At 43.9% G+C, this 10642-nt stretch overlaps 1 protein-coding gene across 1 annotated transcript in view; it reads left to right on the top strand.

Moving 5' to 3' along the window:
* The first annotated feature begins 6409 nt into the window (after positions 1-6409).
* The window catches only part of coil (coilin p80), a 5743-nt gene continuing 1510 nt past the window's right edge, over positions 6410-10642 (top strand). The window contains 5 exon segments of the mRNA XM_070440859.1: positions 6410-7400; positions 7403-7455; positions 7791-8482; positions 9709-9797; positions 10361-10395. Of these exon segments, the coding sequence (XP_070296960.1) occupies positions 7188-7400; positions 7403-7455; positions 7791-8482; positions 9709-9797; positions 10361-10395 (1082 nt within the window). The 5' untranslated portion in view covers positions 6410-7187.

The raw sequence follows: 10642 nt of genomic DNA, 5'->3' as shown, positions 1-10642 counted from the left end.
GAGTGAGCCAGTCTTAGAGTTGAGCAGTCTTGGAGTGAGCAGTCTTGAGCAGTCTGTAGCAGCGAGTGAGGCGTCCATTAGGAGTGAGCAGTCTTAGAGTGAGTCCCGGCGTGCAGTTGGATGCATGTCTTATTAGACGTGCTTGAGAGCAGTCTGATGGCTCTGATGTGGAGGGCCTTGAAGCGCGAGTGAGAGTACTGATAACCGAGATGTCAACTCGTCCCAGCTAATGTTCTAAGTGATTGGATCCCATCAGTGGAGAGTCTAGTGTCATCTATCCCATACTATCTTCTTCCTTGAATCCGCTTCATCTTCTTATTCTCGCCCCTCATTCTTCAAGCAGCGATCCTGACTGTCTCATCCTCTGCTCCAGGAAACTGATGAAGCTTCTCACCAACTCAGCCTATTATCTGCTGTTTCACAGTGTGCTGGAGCCTGGAGACAGGGAGAGAACTGTACTGACTTAGTTGCCTTAAATAAGCTACATAATTATTATGAAGTAAGTACATTAGGGGACGGCAGGTAGCCCTAGTGTTGTAGAGCTTGGGTATCAGTAACCAGAAGTTTGCTAGATTCTGTCGTCTGCCACCTTAAAACAAAGGAAGTTAACCTCTGTTCCTAGGCAGCTCATTGTAACATTAAGGAATTTGATCTTCTGAACTGCCTTGCCTCGTAAAATATATTTTTTTACATAGAAACATTACTCACATGATATGCCTCTTTGCGTCAGGAAGCTCGTAATCATCATTGTCTTGTCTGTGTTTCCCCATAGAATGGTCCCATTCGGTTCTTCCTGCTTCTAGGTCTCCCTTCTCCCCCTCGCTTCTAGCTATAGTGTTGCACCCAGGTATTCCTTCTCCTGAAATCAGACCATTTACTTCTTCAGATGCCCGTATGCGATAGAGTCATCGCTGTTTAATCGTTCTGTGTTGAGGATTCCATGTTACTGGAGTAATGCTTGTCTGATCCAGTCAATGTGGCAGGTGGACTGATAGTCAAATTTATCTGCTTGACTAGATAGTGGGCTATGCGGTGAGCACGTGCTCATTCTAGTAGGCGACTGTTGAGACTTCTCGTGAAGCGACTGCGTCTGGTCCGCGTCTACATGTTCCTACGTCTATTAGGCGACAGAGAGATCAGTGTTCCTGTTTGGATTACCTTTGTATCATGCCATGATCCATTTGGTTCTTTTATCTGGATATAGCCTAGTCTTCGGGCCTATGTCGATCGCTGTCCCATGGCTCTTCAGTCAACATTCTTTTACTAGCTATCAAAAGCCTATCCCACCACACCATGGCGTTTGTAAGCACTACTCGAGGCATGTGTTGGGGTCTATGGTTTTATCAAGGTACTAAATAGCCTGGCGTTTTCAAGTCGTTGATGAGAGGTCCATGTTCCGTGCCTATTCAGTAAGTCATTGTCCTCTGCAAAGATGTAAATACATAAGTCTACGAGACCCGATACATTTTTAACGTTACAGCCACACTTGAAAGCTGACAGTATGAAAAGTAGACCTGTCTATGTTATGGTACAGACAGTGATATGTCTTTATGCTATTGTCCTTGTACTAGGATGTCAAACATCCAGACTGGTGCACAGACCCATGGCGACACTCAGGTCTGAAGCGCTAAGGTAAAATTGTGCTGAGGAGCATTTTTAAACTCTCATCTTTAGTGATGCACGGGTTGACTCGTAACCCGCAGTCCCCATGGTAGTCGCCAGTTGCTCCTGCAAAATGTGTTGATGAGGGCGGGGTTGAATAAAGAAGAAAAACAACCAAAAAATCCATAAATATTTCATTATTGTGCAATTATATCTATAGGCTAAATAAAAAAGTAGTTTATTTATTTATTTTAGCCTCTCTGGTATTAGTGCGTAGCAGCTTACTGCCGAAGCTGGGTATGCGCGACAAATAGTCCGACATTCCTATCGCCAAATGCTTTTTGGAACGGGCCAGAAAAAGTTCACATTGATCCTATGAGGTGAAAAAGGTCAATGCGGAGTTTAATTTCAATAAGAGAAAGGCTGCGGAAAGGAGAGTTGAAAATATAAGAGAAGGAGGACAGAAAAAGTATGTTTGGTAAATATTGGTGAAAGTGGTAAAAGACGGATATAGCAGTGCCGGATGTGTCATGTGTGATGATTGTGAGGCGCTATACAAATTCCGACAGTCACAAGCCGGGACTTCAAATAGCCTATGACACGTCAAGGGAACTTTTCCAAATGGTTTTAAATGGAACCTGAAATCTGGACACCAACTGTAGGTCTATAACCTCTCACATAGCCTTAACATTAACTTCTGCTGAATGAAGCATTTTGTCAGATAAAATTATACACCAAAATTTCGGCAATTTTTTATTTTGAAACAGGAGTGGAGAATTATTTATTAATCTCAGCATTTTGCAGAGAATCCGAATGTGCAGTTATATAGTATCTTTACAGATGGTATCTTTATCAGCATCATAAAAGCTGATAGTATTTCAACCAGATAAAATATGCATCCAAGCCGAACAAAATCAGAAACATGTTGGGCGTCTTTCACAGTTTGTATATTTCATTATGAGGTAAAAACGTCTGAATGCGCACCCAAAAACGTGCATTGATTAATTGATTTAGATTATAGTGAAATCGTGGAAAATATATGTTTGTCCTGGCTACTTAACTCTTGAGTAGATTCCTCAATGGGGTAGCAGTCGTGTTTTTGGTGGTCTGACAACAACACATACAGTGCATTCGGGAAAGTATTCGACCCCCCTTGACCTTTTATCCGTATTCTTAAAATGTATTAAATAAACATCTTCCTCATCAATCACACACATACCCCATAAATCGACAAGGAAAAAACAGTTTTTAGATTTTTGCAAATATTAAAATAAAAAAACAAACAGAAATACCTGTATTTACATAAGTATTCGGACCTTTTTGCTATGAGACTCGAAATTGACTCAGAGCATTCCTGTTTCCATTGATCATCCTTGAGATTTTCTACAACTGATTGGAGTCCACCTGTGGTAAATTCAATTATTTGGACATGATTTGGAAAGGCACACAACAGTCTATATAAAGGTCCCACAGTTGGCATTGCATGTCAGAGCAAAAAACTAAGCCAGAGGTCGAATAAGCAATGAGGTAGAAGGAATTGTCCTTAGAGTTCCAAGATAGGATTTTGTCGAGGCACAGATCTGGAGAAGGGTACCAAACAATGTCTGCAGCATTGAAGGTCCCCAAGAACACAGTGGCCCCCATCATTCTTAAATGGAAGAAGTTTGGAACCACCAAGACTCTTCCTAGAGCTGGCCGACCTGCCAAACTGAGCAATCGGGGAGAAGGGCCTTGGTCAGGGAGGTGACCTAGAAACCCCATGATCAAACCCTAGAGCAGGAACTGGGATGAGTTGACATCTCGWTCCTTCAAGTCAAGACTCAAGACTTCTCTTTCCAAGTTCAAATGATCCTGTGGGTTTGATTGATTGACTGGCAGGTAGGTATTGATTGATTTTGATTCTCTCATTTGACCTGCAGAAATGTAAAGCCACAGCGAATACAAGGTAAGTGAACCATCTCTCTCTCTCTCCCCCCTTATTTCCATCTCTCCTCTGTTGTTCTGAACCCAGGCCCAAAGCAGCCCTGACTCCTGAATGTTCCTCCAGAGACCGACGCGTTGCTGTACCTGAACAAYACCGGGTCTCGGGATGGCTGGTCGACGTGGCCAAACCCCTGGGCAACCTGCGCTTCAGAGTGTGGGAGAAGATGAAGGATATTCTGACCTATAGTGAGTATCAATGTGTGATTATACTGTGCAATATGTAGGTTTACAATTTCAGTGAGATAAAGGAAACTACTGTATCAGAATCAAAGGTTGTACTTCAGAATGTCTCTTTCTCCTCCGCTCCTGTGGTTCTGGACCTCAACACTGCCCAATCAGATTGTGTCGTGTCTGATGACTTGACAAGTGTGGAAAATTCCTGAAAACATTGTGGAACTTCAAGAGTCCTGACAACAGAAATAGGTTTCTTCCCATCAGCTGCGTCCTGGGCTCAGAGGCATATCACTCAGTGGAACACTGTTGGGACGTGAACGTTGGGGACAACGGACACTGGAGGCTGGGTGTGGGCCGAAGGAGCCTAGAGGGGGGCCCCAAACTTCACCTGGTCAAACTGCAGTCTGTTGCACAAGGATGGGATCTACAGAGTCATCTCTTCTGTAGTACAGGGTACTGGTCAAAAAGATGGTTCACTAAAGTGCAGGAGACAGACCTCGGAGGATCAGGGTGGTTGTGGACATGGACAGAGGATGTGTGGAATTCTATGAACCCCCATCAACAATACATCAGTATACGGACTTCGTTACAACTTTGTTAACAATAGAGTTTTTCCATTTGTTGTCCARGGACAGTCTCCTTTGAGTATCGTACCAGTCCAACCCACGGTCTCAGTACCACCAGTAAACTACTGATTGCTGTGGCTGACAGTATGTCACCGTCAGASGGTTGACATGTAGCTGCCGTGGGGTTTATTCACTAGAAACCCAACATAACCAAACAGAAGAATACGGAACGGGTGGGACTTACCTGAATTTGTCCAATAGAAACTCTTGTTTTCATTGCTAACTGTTTTGCTCAGTGTACACTAATCAATACACTCCTGTCTGAACAACGGGAGTGTGGTGCAAGGGTAGTCCAAAAACGTATTAGATTACTTTGGAATGTTGTTGATGCTCAGTTCATGTTAGCAATCAACTAAATATAACTTGAAGCAATCCTACATCTTTACAGACTAGGTKGTTTCTTTATGTAGCTCTGATATATATACAATGTTACGTTGAAGCAATAAGGCCCGAGGGGCTGTGGTATATGGCCAATATACCACGGCTAAGGGCTGTTCTTTCGTGCGATGCAGCGCGGAGTGCCTGGACACAGACCTTAGCCGTGGGATATTGGCCATATACCACAAACCCCTGAGGTGCCTTATTGCTATTATAAACTGGTTACTAAAAGTAATTTAGAGCAGTAAAAACACATGTTTTGTCATACCCATGGTATAACAGGCATCACGTCATATACCACGGCTGTCAGCCAATCAGCATTCAGGGCTGGAACCACCCATTTTATAATTGTTTGTAGACGTTTTAAGGAGGAGTTTTTTTAGTTGACCAAATTGCTTTACTTTGTGTGTCTACTCTGTTTAATCAGTTGTAAGGCTGTTAATAAAACATGTCTTGATACAATCTATCTGTGAGGTTTCCATGTCTTGATAACAATCTCTGTGAAGGTTTCCATGTCCTTATGTATATCAGTATTTCCTAACCAGCGGTACTAGAACCCCCGGGGGTAATTGCGCTAGCCACAGGGGTACTTGAGAAGACTGAGGGCCATAGGCTTACTAGTAATGGGCATGAGCAAAATGTACTTGGTGGGTGACAGTAACAAAAGGTTGGGAACCACCGATGTACATCATGAAAATGCTTGGTTGAAAATACTGCCACTTTACCCTCTCTTGATGTTTACAACTACTACTACAAAGATTGAGTATACTCTGCTGTCCGGCCTATATGGCCGGAAGAGGGAATCGCATATTTAAGCCGTGTGAAACATTCGGCTACTCAGTGCTTCCAGTCAGAGCGTTTGTTATGAAATGGGGAAGTCAAGTTTTGTAARAATCCAATAGGAGGAAGGAAAACAGCAACTTCACATTACAGTTGGTCGAATAACCAGATTTTTTTCAAATATATAAGAATGCAACTAGCTAGCTAAGCAACTAGTTAGTTAGGTAGACCTCGGTCGAAATGTAAGCAATTGTTACCGGAGGAAAATGGGTCAGTGTCATGCTTTTTCAATTTCAGTCAGGGGGAGGGTTTAGTATTTTTTTTTGTATTTAGTCCAGGGGAGGGTCATGTAATTTSTAATCGATTTATATGTCAATATTTGTCAGCATTTTGGAATAGCCGAATTCAAACGTCATGTGTAACTTTGGTGTACAACCCTGCTCTCTCTCTCGTTCTCCTCGCTGAGCTCGGCTGGGTGGGCTCTTAGCTTTCCATTGGCTTATCGATCAGACCCTCTCTGTGATTGGTGTATCAGAACGTGGACATATAGAGTATCTGGTGAATCAAATGGTGCGTGTAGTGATGACGTAGGGAGCTAGCGCACAATATGAACAACGGTAGAAATGCTGCATTCAAAACACCTGGGAACTCAGAAATCTCAGACTTCGGTGCATTCAAGACAACCCGGGAAAGGGGGGGCGAGCTCCGACTGTGGAAAATAGTTTTGAAAGGTCATKCAACTCCGAATTCAAAGTCGGTAACTCAGGCATCTTGCTAGAGCTCTGACTTTCCGATCTGAAGATCACTGACATTATTTGTCCTKTTTTTGTGTGTGTGTGTTGAGTTCCCAGTTGTCTTGAAAGCGCCAAAAACTCTGGTTTATCACAACAAGCATGGCGTTGCACAATTATGGAAGGACCACAGCTCGTGAAACATGTATCTTCACTACGATTTACAGGTTTCTTTGCGGTCTCTGTCCGCTGAAGAGAGTCTAGAAAAGTTTAATAACATTTTGGAGTTGAATGGAGATGGTTCCTCAATGTGGAAAAACGTGAAGGGATCAAATCAGGTGTTGGAGGAGTTGCTACTGAGTTTTTCWGGCGATATGTTRATCCTAGGCTGCCTGTCATTYCATCTGATTTMGGTTTTTATTAGAAGKATTAATCTTACATTCTATAGTCAACTTACACACAACACTGACATGCACTACCCCACCAGCTATGTGTGACGTTATAAATGTATGTAGATCTGTCCTTAATGAGAATGTTTTGTTGTTGACCAAAATGTTGCCTACTACTAGGTTCTGCTAATCAATTGTTAGGCTATTTGTTAATAAAACATGCATTGKTCTTCTGTTAAGGGTTTTACGTTTTGAAAAAGACTGCCTCTTTATCGGACTTGTTTTTTAAAAATGTTTTCAACTACCGCTACCAAATATTTTAGAGTATACCTGACTTTGTGGCTGTGTTATCTAGTGGGAACCGGCTAGTGCTTCCGGTATGAGGGAGAGTTTAATGAAATATTTAGCTGGCTAATTCCCTTCCGTACCAATAGGTGGCAGTAACTGAACGAGTCAACTCTTCAAAAGACAGGCAACTAGTTTCTAAACGGCGTGTGAGATAGATTTCCCTCCACACAGCAACAATGGCAGCCTCCAATACCAATGTGATACGGGTGCGATTGTATTTTGATTACCCGCCGCCCTCGGTATCCGACTGTCGCATGTGCTGGGTGCTCGTCGATCTGAACAAATGCCGGGTGGTTGGCAGCCATTTTATGCAGCGTAATTTAGGGGGGAAAAGTTCGACTTCAGTCGCAAGAAGCATTTTTGGACGTCTGTTCATTGAAGACTGCTACCCTTGCCGTCCACAGAGGCATTCTACGTAGTCCGAGACAACGACAGATCAGGTGCGTCCACACACCACCGCCTAGCAGACATGTTTTTTATCCAGTCTGATTCCACGCTTAGCTCTAGCCCTGCGCAAGCGCCTTGGACAAGAGCTAATGGCGCTGTACTTTATTATAGGATTTCAGTCAGTGATCTAACCCACGTGGTGGTTCATTCTATTTATTTGGGTTGGTTATACAGCCTAGCTAGCTAGCTACACGGGCTTGCAACAAAAACAATAGAGGGATAACATCCAAGCCTGGTCTTAGCCTAGGCCAATATGTTTTCACCACACACACCCCTAGTACGTTTGAGAATATCTACCGTTCCGAACCCTCCGTGTTGTGTTTGATTGACAGAGTGAAGGTGGACACTCTAACCCGTTCGAATGGAAGTCAGTCGAACACATCTGTTGTGAACGCCAAGAAGAAGAGGAGGAGAGATGCCGAGGAGGAGGAGCCCACACAGAACCGAGTGAGTGAAGAGTGGAAAAAGAAGAAGAAGAGAAAGAAAGAGGAGAGTCAGGAGGCCGATTCCAACCAGGCTGCGGTTGAAGAGAGGAGGAAAGAAGACAAGAAGAAACAGAAGAAGAAAGATAAGAAGGTGGCGACCAAAACCACTGCCTCGTCCACAGGACCCCCTCCCACCTCGTCCACAGGACCCCCTCCCACCTCGTCTACAGGACCCTCTCCCACCGTAGTCAAAGCGGACAAAAACACCAAGAAGGCTCCGGTGGCCACAGCAGTATCTGTTAACGGTAAAGCCACAGCAGTATCTGTTAACGGTAAAGCCACAGCAAAGACCCCGACTGGGGAAACGGACAACTCTTCTGATTCCAGTGAAAGCAGTAGTGAGGAGGAGGCCCCCAGTAAAACCCTCATGCAGAAACTACCCCCCAAATCACACTCTGCTAGCTCTACACCCCCTGTCACATCTAAAGCCCCCCCTGTAGTTAAACCCCCAGCCCCCGTTAAGAAACCACGCCCACCTCCCTCGTCATCCGATTCGGACTCCTCAGACTCATCGGGTGACGATGCATCCAATGCTTCTTGTGAATAGCAACTCAAATTGTGTGAGATTTTTTATAGCAGCTCTAACCAACATCTCCAATATCGTCTCATTGATTGGACTCCAGGTTAGCTGACTCCAGAAATAGGTTTTGGAGAGGTCATTAGCCTAGGGGTTTATATACTTTTCCCCAACAGTGAATGTTTAAATGATGTATTCATATAGACAGAAAAGTACAATATTTGTGTGTTATTAGTTTAAGCACACTTGTTTGTCTATTGTTGTGACTTGATGAAGATCAGATCAAATTTTATGACCATTTATGCAGAAATCCAGGTCATTCCAAAAGGTTCATACTTTTTCTTGCCACTGAAAGTCCCTCCATTTTCATGTGAATAAAACCTCTAATTAAAATAGAACAGTGAGAGATGACTGTAGAGTTGTGTGTTGCTAAGGTGCTACACGACCTCCATGTAACTCATTATCACTCTGTCGTGTGTGTGTGTGTGTGTGTGGTGTTCACAGCTGCTGGAGCTGACAGAGAACTACACGCCAGAGGTGTCTGAGTATAAAGTAAGTAAAATAGTTGAAAGACCTCTGTTACCCTCAGTGTCTGGTATAACTTGAGGAGAAAGAGCTGTCTGAACACTTAGGAACTGTTCCTCAGTGTCTGTAACTGAGAGAAAGAGCTGTCTGACCAGTTAGAACTGTTTCTCTCCTCAGTGTCGTAAACTTGAGAGAAAGCTGTCTGAACATGTGGAACTGTTTCTCTACAGTATGTGACAGCACTTTTTTTTTTCTCAAGTTATGTCCTGAACTAGGACTAAATACACGTGGTAAGAAATGTTTATAAGCTGTTTCATTTGGTAATGTTCTTTCTCACTGTGTGTGTCTCCCTGTTTATCAGGAGGGGAAAATCATTCATTTTGACCACAGCACCAAACAGATTGAGCTAGAACTACTCTCTGCTTATCAAGGTAGGATGACGATCCATCACTTAACAGTTGAAATGAAGGAAATGACTGTTGAATGGCGATTCCACCCTTCTCCCAAAGTGTGCACTGGCACAACTTCCTGTCATTGGATCGATGTAATGATTGGCTGGAGTGAGCTTCCATTGTTAAATCCACGATGAGAAGTGTTCAGTGCACTCTGGGAGAACGGTGGAGAATCGAGACTCGGAGATGTTTCCCTCAGCCATCTGAAGGCACATGGCACTACCGGACCTTACCAAGATAGACCACCCTAACATGTGTGTCTGCCCCTCAGCCCCGGTGGAGCCGGGGAAGTTTGACCTGGTGTATCAGAACGCTGACGGATCAGAGAGTGTGGAGTACGCTGTGTCCCGTGGCTCCAGGGTAAGACATAAATACTGTTACTGTACAGCGTTATTGAGACCCTGTCTACATGCAGTATCCTGCAGACAATTGAACTGCAGCACATTGTCATCATTTAGACTTCATTTTACAAATAGTGTATTATCAGATTGTATGTCAGGGTCAGGTCTGGTGTAACACTCTGGGGGGTGTAGCTTAACCTTTTGAATGTTGTTCTGGTTCCATTGACCACCCTCTCTTCACTAAGCAGGCCTCTTCTCACTCTTGTACTGTCTGTGTGACACTGTTTGGATGAGCTAACCCCCCTCTCTATTGTCCCTGACTGCATTTTAACCCCATCACCACATGTTGAGGGGAAGCTGTTCATTGTCCAATGAATGTCCCTATAATCGTTTAGTTGAAAGAGAAAACCGTTGGGATACTTTAAACCCGGCATAATGGGGGTTAAATATTTTCCAATAAAACAGCTGTATGTGCAGAATTCGGAATGTTGTGGTTTTCCGGTTACCATGGGGATGTGTTTGTGATGTCACTCCCAATAGAATTGAATAGAATCCTTTTCAGTGTCTCTCCTCTCTCTGCAGGTGACTGAACGTTGGGACTCACTGCTGGAACCCAGGCTAGTTGTTGGGAATTTGAGCTGAGGAACAAATGACGTTTGGTCGACTTGGCCCAGCTTTTCTAAAACACTGGGCCATTTATTCCCCCCCCCCCCCCCCCCTTTGAGTTCCCCAGTATTGGCAAATTATAATATTTGGCACACAACCCTAATTTAGACTGGTGGACCAGCCCAAATCTGGCTTCCGGATCTGCCCATGGCCAGTCCGTTTCTGGTTGGGAGGATGGACTGGGGCTTGTTCTGACAC

The sequence above is a fragment of the Salvelinus sp. IW2-2015 genome, unplaced genomic scaffold (assembly GCF_002910315.2).
Source record: "Salvelinus sp. IW2-2015 unplaced genomic scaffold, ASM291031v2 Un_scaffold3077, whole genome shotgun sequence".
Classification (NCBI taxonomy): Eukaryota; Metazoa; Chordata; class Actinopteri; order Salmoniformes; family Salmonidae; genus Salvelinus; species Salvelinus sp. IW2-2015.
This window is presented reverse-complemented; position numbering and strand designations above follow the sequence as displayed.